Source organism: Strigops habroptila, chromosome 6 (assembly GCF_004027225.2).
Source record: "Strigops habroptila isolate Jane chromosome 6, bStrHab1.2.pri, whole genome shotgun sequence".
In the NCBI taxonomy this organism is placed as follows: Eukaryota; Metazoa; Chordata; class Aves; order Psittaciformes; family Psittacidae; genus Strigops; species Strigops habroptila.
In genome coordinates this window covers 63223011-63240691 of record NC_044282.2, presented here as the reverse complement: position 1 = coordinate 63240691, position 17681 = coordinate 63223011, and the positions used below count along the sequence as shown (strand labels likewise).

Below are 17681 nucleotides of genomic sequence, written 5' to 3'. Positions count from 1 at the left end.
TTGGGGGGCGGCGAGCCAATGGGTGGTGGCGTTGCTGTTGCTAGGCAGCGCGGCGGGCCGGGCCTGGGCCGGGCCAGGCCGGACGGCGGAGCGGGGCGATGAGCGGGCCCGGCAGCCATGGAGATCCGCTGCGGGGGGCTGCTCTTCAGCTCCCGCTTCGACTCGGGCAACCTGGCGCACGTCGAGCAGGTGGAGCCGCTCGGGGCGGGGGGCGGCCCCGCGGCCTGGGGCACCGCCCTCCCCGCCGCTGACTATGAGTTCAACGTCTGGCTGCAGCCTGACTGTGCCCAGACCGAGTATGAGAACGGCAACAGGTAGCGGCGCGGCGGGGATGGGGCAGCCGCGGGGGACGGGGGCTGAGGAGACCGGGGGAAGGACCGGCTGGCTGCGTTGGGGGGTCCCAGGGGGCTGGTGCGGGGCAGGGGGAAGGGTCGGTCGGTGGGGCTGGAGGGCTGCTAGCAGGGCCGGGAGGTGCTGGGGGGGTCAAGGAGCGTGTGCCCCCCCCCGGGATCTAACGGGCTCCTGGCGTGGGGGTGGCCGATGAGGGCCGGGGTGGGGTACGGTGGGCTCAGGCACCCCAGGGCAGGGGCTGACCCGGCAGTGCCGCTTCTCTGCAGGTCCTGGTTCTACTTCAGCGTGCGGGGGGGGGCTCCGGGGAAGGTGATCAAGCTGCACATCCTGAACATGAACAAGCAGAGCCGGCTGTACTCCCAGGGCATGTCCCCCTTCGTGCGGACCCTGCCCGTGCGGCCCCGCTGGGAGCGCATCCGCGAGCGGCCCAGCTTCGAGGTATGGTTGCTGGGGCTGGGGGATGCCCTGGGTGGGCTGAAATTGGTAACGGACCCTGGGTTTGAGGGGGCAGCTCTGGGAACACGGACATCCCTCGCTCACCAGTGACTTCCAGCCCGTGGCAGGGCAGAATGAGGTTGGGGTTTGGGGGTAGTGTCAGAGCCCCTTCCTAGGGCTGAGTGCTCAGGAGAGGAGGAGCTGGGGGACCTCAGAACTGTGCTGGAAGCCCCCCTGGTGCTTCCCTTCCCCTTTGTCAGCTCTTTGTGATGAGCTGCACAATGTCAGGGTTCTGGTGCCCACATGAGGGGAATGTCGTGGGGAGAGAGCCCAGGGAACAGCAGACAGCAGGAGCAGCCATAACCACAGCTGATCCTTGCAGCCCTATTAAGCTGTTTGGGCCCTGAACAGGGGTTTACTGGTTCTGGCACTTTCTGTCTGTGGTCTGGCAGGAGCTGCCCCGGGGAGAGTCACTTGTGGGTGCCCTGGGTCATCCCTGCACCATGCACACTGCTGTGGGGGGCAGCAACCCCCCTGGCATGCCTCCATGGAACAGGGGCCAGAAAGTCTTCCATCCCTGCTACAGGACCTGACAACGCTTGATTTGACCTGTGCCAGCACCAGGGAGAGACACAACGTGCAGATGAGCTTTGCAGTGCTCATTAACTTTGCAAAGTGTCCTACATTAGAGTATTGTTCAGTCTCTGCGGGCTGGTGGCTGCCAGGATAAGGAGGAACCCCGGCTTGGCCCCAGAGGCTTTGTTGTCCCTCCAGGGACCTACGTGCAGTACAGGGAGGGGGGTGCACAGGGGACCAAAAAGCTAGCCTGGCATTTGGGGGATGCAAGCAAAGCGGGCTGGGAGCTGCTGGGAGCATGGCTTTGCTTCTTGTGTGTCCAGAGAAGGGCGAGCGGCTGTGGTCATGGCGCGGCTGTGGGTGCACGGACTCAGCGGCTGCTCCTGGGGCTGTCGCGCCTTCCCTCAGCTCTGCTTTGTGTCCATCCCAGATGGTGGAGACGCAGTTTGTGCTGTCCTTCGTGCACCGCTTCCTGGAGCACCGTGGGGCCACCACCTACTTTGCCTTCTGCTACCCCTTCTCCTACACGGAGTGCCAGGAGATGCTGGCGCAGCTGGACAGCCGCTTCCAGGAGTGCCGGCACATGTCTCCTAGCAGGTGCGCTCCCCCCGCGCCTGGCCCTGGCCCGCTGGGCTGTGTCCCTGCTGCAGAAGCATGATGGTGTCCACCTTGGGGTCTCTGGGACCCCCATTCCCCTGGCATCTGCCTGGGCTTTGCTCCTCTGGACCCCAGCTCCGCACCAGCAGCTGCAGCGGCTTCCGCCAAGCATGCGCTTCCAAGGGGTTCCAGAGGGTCTTCGGGCCGGATTACACTGGCATTCCTAAGGGCAGGTTCCCACCACGTGGGAGAGGCTGAGGGTCAGCCCTTGCTTTGAGGAGAGGAGATTCTCGGAGGTCAGTACCTCAGTTGCTTTCTCCCTCCTGGCTGCATGGAGGTCCAGGCATCTCTCTCCTGCTGTTCCCTTCTTCTACTGGGCTCTTTGTGGATTGGGCTAGGAAGCTCCTCTGGTGTCAGAAGTCCAAGGAGAACTTAGTGCCTGGCTAAGGGGAGGAGGACAGAGCCAGTCTTCAGGTGTTTCTGTGGAGAGCTTTACCCTGCAGACCCTCCTGGCCCTGGAGGCTTTCCAAACCACAGCACTGGAATCATAAATTCTTTTTCTTATACGGGGGGTGACCAAGCGTTTACTGAAAGGGGTTTGTTCTTAAATTGTCACACAATAGAGAACTGTGAGAAGTTCAAAACCTGGCAGTCTGACAGTGCTACTGCAGTGTCTGTAGTAACTCACCTGTTGGTGTGAGGCCCCTGAGCCCCTCAGGACAGTGGCAGGGCTGGGCGATCCTGACCAACCCCTGTGCAGGAGCTCCCAGCTCCCTCGGCACAGTGGGAGCTGCTGGAACCCAAGTTGGGCTGTCAGCAGGGCAAGGGGTATCTCTGCACTGCAGGGTGAGTCATGCGTTCCCTCTGCATGCCATCATTGCATCCAAGCCCCATGTCCAAGGCTGGTCCTGCTGCTCAGGCTGTTGTGACCCTGTGCAGGCCTCGCTGGGGCTGCCAAGGGCCAGGGGGTTATCAGTCAGGGGTTATTTCCCCACCTGACTGGTCTTGTGCTGCTACAGTGGGATGACCTGGTCAGTCCTGGTTGGGTTGGGGTTGGTGAACCCCCAGGGAGCAGAGCAAGCACAGACATGTGGTCCCAGCCAGGCAGCTGGAGGCAGAGCTTGGGCTGTAGGTGTGGAGAGCATCCCCTGCCCAGCTCCTTAAGGACACCACCAGCAACATCCTGGGCTGAGGCTCAGCACCCTGGCCCTCACTCTTCAGCCAAGCAGCACACTCAGATGCTTGCTTCCCTGGAGGGGAGGCTCTGACACACACTGAGCATCTCCCTTCTCTGCAGCCCCCTCGACTCTGTCTATTACCACCGGGAGCTGCTCTGCCACTCCCTGGACAAGCTGCGAGTGGACTTGCTCACCATCACCTCGTGCCATGGCATGCTGGAGAAGCGGGAGCCCCGTCTGGATAAGCTCTTCCCAGACACCACCACTCCCCGGCCTCGCCGCTTCGCAGGAAAGAGGGTGAGCTGCTGCACCGGCTTCAGGGCTGCACTGGGATGGTGTGTGGCCAACAGCTGCTGTGACGGACCCTGTGTCGGGAGCTTGCTGCCACCCTCAGGTCTCTGATGAGAAAGGTGGTGTGTCCTGAATGCTGGGTGCAGTGCAGGGAGTACTTTAATGGCTTTAAACTGACAGAGGGGAGATTGAGATGAGATCTTAGGAAGAAGTTGTTCCCTGCGAGGGTGGTGAGGCTCTGGCACAGGTTGCCCAGAGAAGCTGTGGCTGCCCCATCCCTGGTGGTGTTCAAGGCCAGGCTGGACAGGGCTTTGAGCAATGTGGTGTAGAGTCAAGTGCCCATGGCAAGGGGTTAGAACTAGATGAGCTTTAAGGTCCCTTCCATCCCAAACCACTCTGTGATTCAATGATTCTATGAGTAGAGAGTCTGTGAGATCCCGTGTCAAGGCATGGGAGCCTGTCAGGAGCATCCGCAGCATCTCAGCACCATGAAATGCCCTCCGGTAGCACCATGCACCTGTTCCTTGGGGCGAAAATGAGCATCTCATTGCCTAGAGGTTTGTTCTCCTTTTAATGGTGTTGCTCTGTTAAGCTGTGAAGGAACTGATGGAAGTGCTGTGCATGTACTTGGGGTGTCAGCCCCCACTGTGGTGTCTGGGGTCTGCCTGTGAACAGGACAAGCAGGGAGCTCCCTCTGAGGCTGCGCAGTGCTGGGGTGGGCAGCCTGGAGGCTGTGGGTGTACCCTTGCTGAGCAGCTCCTGCCAAGAGAAGTGCTCTTCAGGAGATGCTTTGTATTGCCCTGCAGCCAGGCTTGTTCCCTGCTCTGCGGGATCGCTCAGGGCTTTCTCCTGGGGGCTTCTTTGTGTCCATGCTCTGGTTCCTCCTGGCAGCAGGCTGCAGGGCTCTGGCCCATTGGTCTTACGCAGGGATATGCAGCTTCATTCCACGCAGGACTTAGGAGAGGCACCAGGCAAAGAAGCCACTGAAAACTGTTGTGTCACCATGCCAGAACTGAGCTGTCTGCTCTATGTACAGGCCTTGGCTCCATCTCAGGCACCACAGTGCCTGGCTGCAGACCAGGAGCTGCCCCAGGGAGTGACTGGCCCCTTGGCAAAGCCATTGCAGCATCTCTGCACAGGCGGGAACCCACTCCTCACCTGTCTGTTTGCCCCCAGGTGTTTTTCCTGAGCAGCAGAGTCCACCCGGGAGAAACACCCTCCAGCTTTGTCTTCAATGGCTTCCTGGACTTCATCCTGCGGGAGGAGGACCCTCGTGCCCAGATGCTGCGGCGGATGTTCGTCTTTAAGCTCATTCCCATGCTGAACCCTGATGGGGTGGTGCGAGGCCACTATCGGTGAGTGAGCATGGGCTGGGGACCAGTCTGGGCCATTCTCCTGTTTAGAGCCTGCTGTGTGTTTCGTGGTGGCTGGGAAGAACAGGCCCAAGATCTAGGCTGCCACAACCTCTCCCTGTTCCTCGCTGGGATCTCTAGTGAGTTTTTGGGGCTGCTGTTGCCTGCATAGATCACCACCCAGGTCAGGGCTTTCTCACTTGGGTGAGCAGCACTGCCCTGTGCCTTTGAGCCTGTCCTGGCTCTCCTGGTGTGTTGGAGCTGGGCTGGCTCCAGAGAGGAGGGAGATCACTCAGGGCTCTGTCTCGCTGTGGCAAGTGCCTCTCCAGGAGAGAGGTTCTTGGCTCCTTTGGGGCAGAGTCTCTACCTATTTGGCCAGGATAGAGCCCAAAGCCTCAGCTGTTAAAAGGCAAGGTCAGTCTGCCTTCGCAGAACAGATGGTGCTGCACAAAGGACCTCACATCTCCTCTGCTCTTTCTATAGAACTGACTCGCGTGGGGTAAACCTGAACCGCCAGTATCTCAACCCCGATGCCGAGCTGCACCCCGCAGTGTACGGAGCCAAAGCCGTCCTCCTGTACCACCACGTTCACAGCCGCGTCCTGCCAGGCTCTCCTGATTGGAGGACGTACATCTCCCCACTCAGCACCAGCTCATTAAGCACAAAATCCTCCAACCATTCTGTCCGCAGCAGCACCCCATCCTCACAGGCAGTCCTCTCAGAGCTGGAGAAAGCCAATAACCTCCGCAACTCACCCAGGGCCTGGCGAGCCGGCGTGTACCTCAGCCCCTCTCAGGAAGGCCGGCTCTCAGGAGCACCGCCTGCCCGCCCAGGCAGCAAGGACCGAGCTGTCTGGATCCTCTCTTCGAGCCGCACCTTAGAGCACTGTGAGGAGGAAGCCCAGAGGCCTCCATCAACACCTCTCCCTGAAGCCATCCTGCCTCAGGACAGCGGCCTGGCCTACTATGTCGATCTCCATGGGCATGCCTCCAAGCGTGGCTGCTTCATGTATGGCAACAGTTTCAGTGATGAAAATGATCAGGTGAGGGCAGGAGATAAGAGTATGGAGGTGGTGGTGCAAGCTGGGACCCCCTCACTGCTCTGCCCCCTTCCTAGTCTTCCAAACGCTCCTTCCCACTGCTGGGAGAGGAGGTGGGAGCTCCCTGTCAGGATAGGGCTGGTGCACCTCAGGCACTGGGCTAGCTGCCCCACCCTGCCTTCAGTGCCCGGGGGGTGGTGTGTGTGTGTGTGCTCTCCTCCTCCTTCTCTTCCTTCTCTCCCAGGCCTGTGTCTGGAATGGCAGCAGCAGGTCATGGAATCACAGGTTGGAAGGGACCTCAAGGATTGTCTGTTCTGACCTTTCTAGGCAAAACATGGCCTAGAGTAGATGACCCAGCGGCCTGTCCAGCTGAATCTTAACAGTGTCCAACGCTGGGGAATCCACCACTTCCCTGGGGCTATTATTCCAGTGGATGGTTGTTCTCATTGTGAAAAATTGTCCTTTCGTGTCCAGTCAGAATCTCCCCATTAGTAAACTTGTGCCCATCACCCCTCATCTTTTCCATGTGACTCCTTGTAAAAAGGGAGTCTTCATCTTTGTAGCCACGCTTTAAATACTGGAACATAGTGATAAGGTCTCCCCTGAGCCTTCTTTTCTCCAGGCAGAACAAGCCCAGCTCTCTCAGCTTTTCCTCACATGGCTGCCCAGTCCTCAGATCCTCTTTGTGGCCCTTCTCTGGATCCTCTCCAGCCCATCCACATCTTGTTTTTGTATGGTGGGGGCCAAAACTGGACACAGTATTCCTGGTGGACAATGACATTTTTATTTCTGCTGGTGATGCCCTTGTTGATGTTCCCCAGCATTCTGTTGGTTTTCTTTGCACGCTGGCTGCACACTGTTCACCCCTATTGAGCTTGTGTCACCCAGGATCCCCAGGTCCTCTTCTACAGAGCTGCTCCCCAGCCAGGCAGATCCCAGCCTGTGCTGCACTCCTGGATTGAGTTTTCCCAGGTGTGAGACCTGACGCTTGTTCTTGAGCTCCATAAAGTTCTTGTTAGCCCACTCTTCCAGCCTGTCCAGGTCATCCTGCAGGGTGGCTCTCCCTTCCGAAGTGTCTACTTCCCCAGTCAGTTTGGGATCATCAGGAGGCTTCATCAGGGTGCATTTGATCCCATTTTCCAGATCTCTTATGAAGACATTGAGCAGCATTGGGCCCAGTATTGATCCCTGAGGCACCCCATTGGTGACAGAGAAGGAGCTGTTCACCACCACCCTCGGGAAGCAGCCAGTCAGCCAGTTTCCCAACCAGCACACAGAAACTTGTTTGGACTATAACATATTGGTCTTGGCTTTCCCCCTGCAAGCTGCTGTGGGCAGAACAGAGGAGCTGCCCCTTCCTCTCCTAAAGAATGAGAGTACGGGGAAGAGTTGCGCTGCCAGGCCCCTTGCTATCCATGAGCAGGCTGTGGGAGAGCACAGCTGCTGCCTCTCCCTGCTGGAGACGGGCAGAGGGCAGGCAGCATCGCCCAGGGAAGGGCTTGAGCTTGTGAGACACTGGAATTGGGCAGAGCAGGCACAGGTAACACCCCAGCACATCCCAGAGCTTGGCACTGGTAGTGCTGTAGCAGGAGGGACAGCCATGGGCACTCCCTAAGTCACCCGTGTGCCCCTCTGTGCCTTGCAGGTGGAGAACATGCTCTTCCCCAAACTCATCTCCTTGAACTCGCCTTACTTCGACTTCACGGGCTGCAACTTCTCGGAGAAGAACATGTATGCCAAAGACAAGCGGGACGGGCAGTCGAAGGAGGGTAGTGGGCGAGTGGCCATCTACAAAGCCCTGGGGATCATCCACAGGTAGGCAAACCTCCCCGTGCTCATGGAGTGTCCATGCCAACTGCTCTGGCTGTCTCCCCTCTGTCCTGGAAGGGGGAGAGGGGTCTTGCTGGGTGCAGGATGTTAAGGAAAGTTGAAGCTGGTTCTTGGGGGGTGGCCGTGTCCTGCATGGCTCTCCGGTGGGGATGGGACTGGCTGAGAGGAGCATTGGATGCTCAGTGTGCACAGAAGTTATTACAAATGTTTATTGCATTCAGCTGATTCTTTTGATATATTAAATATGAACTCCCCTACTTCTCAGTTTCATAGGTTTTAGTATTCTGTGTGAAAACAAATCTTCCCACAACAAAAGCTAATACTGGCAAAAGGGTGAAGATTTCACCAGTTCATCCCAGTCTTGAGGTCAGGACCCAGCTGTGCCAGGCACTGCCACATTCCTATGCCACCAGTGTTGTTCTGCTTCATAGAATCACAGAATGGTTTGGGTTGGAAGGGACCTTAAAATTCATCTAGTTGCAACTCACCCTGCCATGGGCAGGGACACCTTCCTCTAGATCAGGTTGCTCCAAGCCCCATCCAACCCTGCCTTGAACACTGCCAGGGATGGGGCAGCCACAGCTTCTCTGGGCAACCCTCACAGGGAAGAACTTCTTCCTAAGATCTCATGTAAATCTCCCCTCTGTCGGTTTAAAGCCATTCCCCCTTGGCCTGTCCCTACAGGCCCTAGTAAAGGACAAGATTCACAGCCCAGCTCCTTCTCCTCCCATACTCCCTGTCCCTTCACGTCCCTCCAGCTGCTCTGGCTTTGTGTCCTCACTCTCATAGAACTCTTATGCATGACTTCCCAGAAGGAATTCTCCTATTTCCTAGAAGTTTATACTCATATTGAGCTGTAATTAAAGCCTGTTGAGTTGCAATGGGCTCTGCTTGCCCAGACCTCGCACGCGAGATTGCCATGCAAGATTCCAGCCTCAACCACTCTGTGATTCAGTGAGTTGAGGATATTTATGTGATCCACAGCAGCCACACGCCTCCCTCCAGCAATGGATGGGATATTTTTGGCCTGTTGTGGTTGCTGGGAACATAAAAATGACTGAAGCAATCAGACCAACAGCCTGGCTTACCCTCTCCTGGCCCTGACCAGTTGCAGGTGCTGGGGGAAGAGTACGAGAAGTGTGTAATGCATCCGTAGTAGATGCTGCGTTTCCCAGGAATCTGTGGTTTGAGGAAATGTGGGAGTAGTGCCAGGCTTCCTGCCAGCCCTGGACTTCCCCCAGAAACCCCCACATCCCTTCTCCTGCAGACAGCTGTTCTCTGTAGGTGTGGTTCCATGGCTGGTGCCGGGCCAGGCTGCCGGTGGAGGCGGTGGCTCCTTGGCTCCTTTCTTGCCCCCATTTCCGCAGCACTCGCTGTGCGCTCCTGCTGCTTCCGTGAGGGTCAGGGAATGTCTGATCCACCTAAACCAGCCCTGCAGTAACAAATACCTGAGATTTTTGAGGCTCACGCTGCCGGTGTAGCTGCTTATGTGGCTGTTTGCTGTGGCCAGCAGGGAAGAGCCTGTTGTTAATCCAATAGTGACACCCTGAAAAGTGGCGGGTGTCAGGAGCGCACTTGGTGCTTGTGCTGTGTCAAGCAGATGGGGAGGAAGATGCTTGGGTTCTTGTTGGGCAGATGCAAGCTGTCCCAGGTGACAGCACTATTGCCCTTCTTTGTGCTTCAGCAGCACTCGGTGACATCTTGGGGACCAAGGTAAGGCTGTCTGGTAGCTCTGTCCCTGGTTTGTCATTTTTCAAAGAATTATTGAATGGTTTGGGTTGGAAGAGACCTTAAAGCTCATCTAGTTCCAACCCCCTGCCATGGGCAGGGACACTTTCCTCTACACCACATTGCTCCAAGCCCCGTCCAGCCTGGCCTTGAGCACTGCCAGGGATGGGGCAGCCACAGCTTCTCTGGGCAACCTGTGCCAGGGCCTCACCACCGTCACGGGAAAGAATTTTTCCCTAATATCTAATTTAAATCTCACCTCTGTCAGTTTAAAACCTGTCACTCCAGGCCCTTATAAAATGTCCCTCTCCAGATTTCTTGTAGGCCCCCTTTAGGTATTGGAACATTGTTATAAGGTCCCCCATGAGCCTTCTCCAGGCTGAACAAGCCCAGCTCTCTCAGCCTGTCTCCATAGCAGAGGTGCTCTAGCTCCCAGAGCATCTTTGTGGCCTCCTCTGGACTCATTCCACATCCTCCTTATGTTGGGGCCCCAGATCTGGACACAGGACTGTGGGGGAGGGGGGGGGGGTCTCACCAGAGCAGAGGCGGAGAATCCCCTCCCTCGACCTGCTGGTCACACTGCTGGTGATGCAGCCCAGGACATGGTTGGTTTCTGGGCTGTTTTTTGACAACAGATGCGGTGTTTGCCTTTCTCCACCCATCAGGGACCCCCTTCCTCCCTGTCACCTTCCAGAGATGACCGAGTGAAGCCTCACAAGTGCCTCTCAGCCCCTCAGCACTCTTGGGAGCCGCCTCTTGGGGCCCGTGGGCTCACATGGGTCATGTTTCTCAGGAGATCCCTGGCTCGATTATCCTCCTCTTCTGGTAGTTTCCTCCTGGAGCCCCATCTCCAGGCAGCAGGTTGCAGCAAGAATCCCGCCCTGCCCCAGGGGCTGAGGGGACCCCAGCTGTCTTCCAAGAGGCAGCAGCCATGGATCCATTGTGTAACATGGGCTTCCTTCTGCTCCACAGCTACACACTGGAGTGCAACTACAACACGGGGCGCTTTGTGAACACCATCCCTGTAGCCTGCCATGACAACGGGAGGGCCAGCCCACCGCCCCCCCCCGCCTTCCCTTCCAAATACACTGTGGAGCTGTTCGAGCAGGTGAGGGGGTTCCTACCATGGGAAGGGTGTCCTGCTTGGGGCTGCAGTTCCTCTAGCGCCTGCAGCAAGGCGCAGCGGGTCCCTGGGGCTGCCCTTGCCGTGCACATGTGTGTGCAGACAGAGATCCCGATGGGAACACTCCTCCACTGGAGCCTGTGAAGAAGCTTGGGGTTTGTCTGGGATTTGGGGTTGGGTTTCGTTTGGAGGAAGGAGCTGCTGCTCCTTCATGGGGCCTTTCTCACCAGTCATCTCCTGCCCTGGCAGGTTGGGAGAGCCTTGGCTGTGGCAGCACTGGACATGGCAGAGTGCAATCCCTGGCCCCGGATCATCCTCTCGGAGCACAACTGCCTCAGTAACCTGCGAGCCTGGATGCTGAAGCACGTGCGCAGCATGAAGGGTGCCAGCGGGGGCGCATGGAGGAGAGGAGGTTCCAGGACCCCCCCCAGGAGCTCCGTGTAAGTGCCTGATGCATTGGGTACTTATGGGCTGCAGGATAATGCCAGTTAGAGATGATAAACATGAGTTACCCAGCATCTACTGAGGCCATGGTTTATCTGCTTGCTGTCTTGCCTCACTGGGGCCCATGCACATCCCTGCTGAGTTTGTGAGCTGCAGGTGTGGGTACTCTCAGTTCTGAGGTGCCACAGGCAAGAGGGGCACACGGCCATACAGGAGGAAGATGTTTGGGATTCTCCTGTCCCAGTAACCTAGGAAGCGATTATTCTGCCCACAGAGACCAACAGCATCTCTTCTGCTTCTCCTCCTCCCTCTCCCCAGACCAGACTGGGATGGAAGAGGGACTGGGAACTCTGCAGCCATGCTGCTGCCCTGGCAGTGATGTACAGCATGGGGGACTGGGGGCTGCGGCTGCTCAGGGACAGCCCCTCGTGATGTTCCCATTCCCAGCAGGTCACCGGCTTGTGGGGAGAAGTCCAGGGGTCTGATGGAAATGGTGTCTGCAGCAGCCTCACACTGCTGCAGGGGGGTTGGTGGAGGGAGACCCTTCCCCACAGAGCCCACCTGAGTCTCCTGTTCCTCATGCCCTTTCAGCAGGCTCTCCACCTCAAACTCCGATAACACCCTGTCCCGCATAAGGAGCTTCAGCAATGGCACCAGCGGGAGTGGCAGCAGCCAGCAGGACTCGCCACGGATCAAAGTCTCCCCCAGCTTCACCTTCAGCTGCAGCAGGCCCTTGGGTCCAGCCACTGCAAGCCAGAGTCCTCCAAAGCGCAGCACCAGAGCCCCAGCACCAGGCAGAGGTAAGCTGGGCTGGGGGCCCCTCATGCGCTTGATCCAGGACCTGTCGAGCTGCTGTGTGAAGCCACAGCCCTGAGGAGAGCTCTATGCCAGTTTAATGTGTGCTTTGACGTAATAAAAGTGGGTTTGCGTGGAAGAAGTGTGTGTGAGGCACCATCCTGTCCCCTCAGAAGGGCCCTGGATGCTGTGTGCAGCTCTCTGTCCCCGGCAGAGTGGCCCTGGCTGGGTCAGGACAGACACCACACAACGAGACCCGAGGCTTCTCCTGCCTGGAGGGGGCTCCACAGTTCTGTTCTCCTGGCCGGGCAGAGGCTGCCCGCTGCTTTGGGACCAGAGAGACTCTGTCTGCTAGTGTCTTCTGCAGAAGCTGGCATGGAAAACCTTGCCAGGGCCCCAGCCACTCGCAAGTCATTCCCAAGGCCTGCAGGATACACCAAAGTGCCTTTTTCCTTCCCACGCACCTGCTGCACAGCGGCACATCGTGGCACATGGCTCAAGTCATGGCGAGGCAGGCTGGCAGTGCTGTAATTAGTTACCGGGGCCTTTGAACATGCAGCGAGTTCTGTCCCAGTGGGGGCCGATTGGCAGCACCAAGCTGCCTGCACAGCTGGGAGAAAGGCCTCGGTGAGCCCCATGGCTCTGGCACTGTGCTCTGGCAGCAGGGGCTGCTGGAACAAGGCAAGGTGCTCCTGTGCCCCTGTGCCAGCTTCCTGGCCATGGGGCAGGGACCTCAGTGCTGATCAGGCCCCTCTGTGGTTTGATGCTGCAGGGGCAGCCCCAGTGCCCTGCACTGCTCTGTGGGCTGGTCCCACATGCTCCCAAGCTAAGGAGAGGGGCTTGACTGGGAGCCCCGGTCTGCTGTGGGGCTGGTGCGCACCCTGCTCTGACACATCCCAGAGCCCAAAGAGTGGAGGTGTGTGAGCAAGGGGCCACTTCCAGGGTGGAGGGGCTGCCTGTGTGACTGGCGTGAGTGTCGCTGTGGTTGTGCCTAGGGTCTGTGTACTGGTGCTGCTCTGGGAAGAGCTGGCTGCGTTTCCCACTGTCAGCTTCCTCCTCGTGCTCTGCCTGTGCTCCTCGCGTCGCTTTGTCCTCCGTATTTGCTTTCCAACACTTTGTAGTGTCTGTGTCTCATCTGCCATGAGAACATGGTGGGGAGGAAATAAACGGTTTGTGTTCTCATGGGCACGTTGTAACGCCTGGTCCTTCTGCCGTGCATGCCGGGCCCTGGAGCCCACGGGAGCAGCCCACTGACCCGACCCCCTCTGCCAGGGAGTCGGTGACAGTCAGGCGCGCGAGCAGGAAGAGACCTTGGGGGGAGCTGGAGGGGAAGAGCCCATCTCACTAGGGCAGATCACTGGTGTTCTGCCTCCCTGGCCCATGTTCTCTGCTTCCTGGCTGCCGGCATGGCATCCCTGGCAAGGGGAGTCGTGACCAGCAGAGCTGAGCACCGGGTGGGATGTCATCTTGGGACTGGGATGTGGCTTTTCCATCCCTACCCTGGCATCACCTGGCAGCTCTCCCTGCTGCCTCATCCGGGTGTTCCACGGCTCCCTGCCTGCGAGGGGCCCGGCACTGCTGCATCTGCACAGGGAAGCGTGGGTCAGGAATGCTTTGACTCCCTGGCTTTGCCTTTTGTTGCTGCCTTCCCACTGGTGGTCCCATCCTGGGGTGGTGCCAGGATGCTGTCAGGGCTGCCAGGAAGGAACTGGGAATGCTCAGCCCTGCCTGCCATCAGCCAGGTGTGACAGGGCAGGGGTTAGGTGGCACAGGATGAAGCCACTGCTCCCCAGCCATGTCTCATCCTTCCCCATCCTGTGCATGTGCTGCCCTGACCTCTGCCTGTACAGAACAGGCAGGAGCCTGTCCCCACAGGCGGAACATCCTCACAGGCCATGCTTAAGGGCAAGGGGAGGCTGCTTACCACTGTGGGACAGCTGTCCCCTGGTGATGGCTGGTCCATCCATGACTTGCTGCTTGGGCTGGGGTCTGAAAAGCATCTGACATGCATCCCTTTCCCAGCTCCATCCTCTTTGCCCGGCAGGAAGAGACTCTTTCCTGAAGGGCCCCAGCCCCACTGTCCATGCACTGTGCCAGCCAGGCAGCCCTGGCCATGGTGGGGTCTGGTCTCCCCACAGACACGGTGGGCATTCAGTGGTCAGCAGAGCTGCAGGCACTGCTGGGCCAGCTTATATCTCCTTGCAGCTGCCATGTCATGAGAGGGGAGGGGAAGGGCTATGCTGTGCTGTGGCATGAGCTGCTTTCCCAGAGGGCTGCTCTGCCAGCTTCAGACCCACTGTGCTCCAGCCCTGATCCCTCCACAGCTCCTGTATTCACCAAGCCCACAAAGCCCAGACTGGACCTGTTCTCTGCCCATGTCCTTGCAAGTGCCAGGGTGAGCAGGGGGCTCTGTAGGACCCCACTGACCCTCCTGTGGCTGCCACTGGCCTTGCTGCCTGGAGTTCATCACTAAATTGTGCCGTTTCAGTTGTGACAAGGTTAAGAGCTGTTGCCCATAAAGCCACCACCCTGAGCGAGTGCTTGTGTGTGTCACCAACCTGCCTCAGCATAGGCTTTGCCACAGTCTGACTCCTGTCTGGGGTCTTAACTCACTGTGGGGTTCCCCATGGTTCATTTGGGCATTTTATATGTTGTCTCATCCCCAGGGGACTGTCATGTGTCCCCATAGGGCTGGTCCTGTCCAACACTAGCAGCACGGCCAGCCATGCCGGGGCCAGTGCTCCGCATGCTGCCCACTGGGCTGGTCTCTCCAGGAGCAGGGCTCTGTGCTTGCCCTGTGCCTGCCCCAGGCTGCCCAAGCGCCCGGCTTTGCCACATCCCATGGAGCTGATGGGCACTTTCCCTGGGCCTCAAGAGCTGTGTCCCCATCAGTCTCCCGGCTCTACCTGGCACAGAACCTGGCGTGAGCCAGGATTGAGCCCCAGCTCCCTGGTCCTGCCTATGCTGACCCTGCCTGTCTCCTGCACTCCAGCATGGGCGCAAAGCCCGGTCCTCGGCCGCAGCCTTGTCCCGCGGCAAGTGAGCCACGTGTCTGGTGCTGCTGCTTCTGGCTCCGGTTCCCACCAGCGGCCCCGGCCCCACGCTGAGTTGCTGAGTGCTGTCATGGTCCTTCCCACTGGTGCCTCGGCAGCTGCCAAAGCAGCTTCTCCCACTCTTTGACTTTGAGGCTGCACCTTGGCAGCCTGGCCATGGCAAGGCCAGCAGGCAGCTCTGTCCCGGCTCTCCTGGCTAAAAGGACACACCGCCGCAGCCAGGGGCTCCAGTGCATGGCTGCCGGGCCACATGGAATGGTGCCTGACCCAGTGGTGTGGGGAGGTGTCATGCTCAGTGGCTAGGCGCACGCTCTGGTGCGGCTGCTGGAGCTGCAGCAGCTCAGTGGTGCTGCCAGCACGTGGGTGCCTGTGTGCCAGCCCTGTCTTGTGCTGGGTCTGTGTGCCAAGGTCAGGCAGCCACTGCCCCACTGCAACTCAGAGGCCCCTCACCAACAGGCATGTGCCCAGCGCAGGCTGAGTTATATCTTGTTCGTTACACAGGGACCCTGCTGCTGGGCACCCGGACAGCACCAAGCACCGGCACTGGCCACGGACCACGGGAGGCTCAGCAAGGTGCAGAAGAGCCAGCGGCTGCCCATGGCCCAGTGCGGCTGCAGGTACCGCAGGGTGCTGGGGGGGACGTTGCACCCTGGGAGGGGGCTGCCCCATGGCTCTGGGGCTTCTGGGGGAAGCGGGGTAGGGAATGTAGGGGCATGTGCACGGGAAGCTGTCATCCCCTCTCTGTGGGGCTCAGATTCCCATCTGTGGGGCTCCACCGGGAGCTTCTGCCCCACATGGACATTTCTTGAGCCTTGCAGACAGGTGGGGCAGGGGGAAAGGCCCGGCTCGGTGGGGCCCTGGCAGCCATGGGGGGCTCCTGTGAGGAGCACACTCCTGGGACACTAGCTTATTCTCCTTCTCTCCTCTCTACAGGTGATCCCCAGGAAGCTGGATGCCAGGAGAGCGGACCAGCCCGGGTAGGTGTGGGGGCACCCCAGAGCATGGGGCACCCCTGAACTGGCCCAGAGCCCATGCTGACACTGGCAGTGGGACTGGAGATGCAGGGGGGGTTGGGCAGAGGCACCGCAACCCCAGCAGCACCCACCTCAGGAGTGGCCCATGGGTCTCTGCAGGCGCCCCCCGTGCCCCAGCAGGATCCCTGTGCGGAGGAAAGGGGCAGTGACTGGGCAGAACCCACCAGGGCTCCACACCAACAGCACCACAGCCCACCAGGCCAGGACATGCAGCCAGGACAGGCCCCAGGCCTCGCAGTCTCCGCCAGGTAGGGCCCGGCGTGGGGCTGTGGGGCTGCAGCACCCCCTCAATGCCCAGTGCAGGAGGGGACCACCACCCCTAGCCATGCTGGGTACCCTCAGTGTGCTGCACCATGCCCAGAACCCCACAACCTCCAGGCCCAGGACAGCCCTACCGGTGGCCAACACTGGTCCCTGTCCCTGCAGGGCTCTGCCCAGAGCCCCCTGCAATCCCCGAGGGGGTGCAGAGCGCCGAGGGACTCTTCCTGTGTGGGGACAAGGGCCTGCACCCCCAGGTACGGCCCTGCAGGGCTGCAGTGCGGACACAGGGACCCCAGCCCAGCTCTGCCCTGTGCTGGCGGGGCCTGGGCAGGGGCCATGGTCCTGGGGAAGGGGCTTTGGCCCCACTGCCCCAGCCCCTCTGCTCCCTCACAGCACCCAGCTGCGGGCCCTCCCTCGCTCAGCTCCTACCGGCAGCTCCTCTCATTCTGCGCCGAGGCCTGACCGTGCTCTGGCACCCCGGATCCCCAGCGTGGGGCAGGGCCAGGCTCCCCCTGCCACAGGCCTTGGCCGGACCAAAGCTGCAGCAGCGCGGAGCCCGGTCTGCGGCCGCCGCACCGCTCACCTCACACCGTGCCTACACCTGCGGCGGCCACTGCTGCTGGCCCACGGCAGCTCCCGGTGACAGCGGGCTCCCACCCGGGACAGCCCCGCTCCTCCCCGCGGGACCGGTGGAGGGGCCTGGCGCAGGAGTGGGGGGTCAGGGATTTTTACATCACACGGTTTCGTATTGTATTACTGTGTTTCTGTTAAAGTTTGTTTGGAAGGAGCGTGGCTTCTTGTCTCAGCATGGCACTGCTCTGCTGTGGTTACCATGGCGCAGAGCAGCTGGGGCCCAGCGCGGCAGGCGAGCGGTGCCGGTGCGGTGCATCCCCGGGCGGCCTCACTCCTGCTTCTTGGGGTTGTTGACGGCCACGTAGTGGTAGAGGACGACGAGAAGGAAGAGCGACACGCCCAGCATGTTGGCGAAGATGGCGAGCTGCACGTCCGTGATCATCCTGCCGGGGAGACGCGTTGCCAGCCACGCCGGGACACCCCCGGGACCTCCAAAGACCCCAACCCCGCTGCGACCTCCCCGAGGACCCCAACCCCCTGCCAGGACATGCCAAGGCACACCCCACCTACCCAGGATCCCCCCGGGGCCCTCACACTCCGCTGGGAGCCCTCCACGGACCCCCCCCCCGCCGGTGCAGCCCCCGAACCCGCACTAGGACACGCCGGGACCCACCCAGGACCCCCAGCCCCCACGGGTGCCCCACCGGGAACCCCCGGGGCTGACCACCCCCCTCTGCCCCCTCCCGCGCGGGGCGGAGCCCCGGGACCAGACACACACACCCCGCACTCACGCGCTGCCGGTGCCGCCGCTGCCGCCACGTCTCCCTGCGCCTCGCGCGACTTCCGGCCGCGGGGAAAGGGGCGGGACGTCTTGGTGACGTCAGACCCGCCTCGGGCTCCGAGGTGACGTCACGGCCCAGTCCCGGCCACACGGTGACGTCACGGCCGGGCGGTGCCGCGAAGCTCTCCGCGCTGCAGTGACGTCACAGCTCCTGGCCCCAGTTGGAGGGGCCCCCCCCCT

At 60.2% G+C, this 17681-nt stretch overlaps 2 protein-coding genes across 13 annotated transcripts; one reads left to right on the top strand and one right to left on the bottom strand.

Annotated features, from left to right (window-relative positions):
• Nucleotides 1-17: 17 nt before the first annotated feature.
• On the top strand, nucleotides 18-17082 carry AGBL5 (ATP/GTP binding protein like 5). 10 transcript variants are annotated; one of them, XM_030489304.1, is made up of 15 exons: nucleotides 18-314; nucleotides 618-789; nucleotides 1793-1959; nucleotides 3257-3434; nucleotides 4605-4783; nucleotides 5264-5822; nucleotides 7465-7634; nucleotides 10350-10485; nucleotides 10750-10940; nucleotides 11536-11744; nucleotides 15294-15409; nucleotides 15726-15769; nucleotides 15926-16074; nucleotides 16253-16341; nucleotides 16481-16875. In XM_030489304.1, the coding sequence occupies exons 1-15, from the start codon at nucleotides 118-120 to the stop codon at nucleotides 16547-16549; spliced, it is 2625 nt and encodes an 874-aa protein (XP_030345164.1). In that variant the 5' UTR covers nucleotides 18-117; the 3' UTR covers nucleotides 16550-16875. The 10 variants fall into 10 exon arrangements, with proteins under 10 accessions (XP_030345164.1, XP_030345162.1, XP_030345161.1 ...); XM_030489302.1 differs by having other exon boundaries at nucleotides 16205-16341; nucleotides 16481-16874; XM_030489301.1 differs by having other exon boundaries at nucleotides 16188-16341; nucleotides 16481-16874.
• Nucleotides 16824-17565, bottom strand: OST4 (oligosaccharyltransferase complex subunit 4, non-catalytic). 3 transcript variants are annotated; one of them, XM_030489310.1, is made up of 2 exons: nucleotides 17441-17565; nucleotides 16824-17103 (listed from the first exon to the last, which is right to left on the bottom strand). In XM_030489310.1, exon 2 carries the CDS (start codon nucleotides 17100-17102, stop codon nucleotides 16989-16991), a length of 114 nt encoding a protein of 37 aa, XP_030345170.1. In that variant the 5' UTR covers nucleotide 17103; nucleotides 17441-17565; the 3' UTR covers nucleotides 16824-16988. The 3 variants fall into 3 exon arrangements, with proteins under 3 accessions (XP_030345170.1, XP_030345167.1, XP_030345168.1); XM_030489307.1 differs by having other exon boundaries at nucleotides 17452-17565; XM_030489308.1 differs by having other exon boundaries at nucleotides 16824-17104; nucleotides 17468-17562.
• Between the last annotated feature and the right edge of the window lie 116 nt (nucleotides 17566-17681).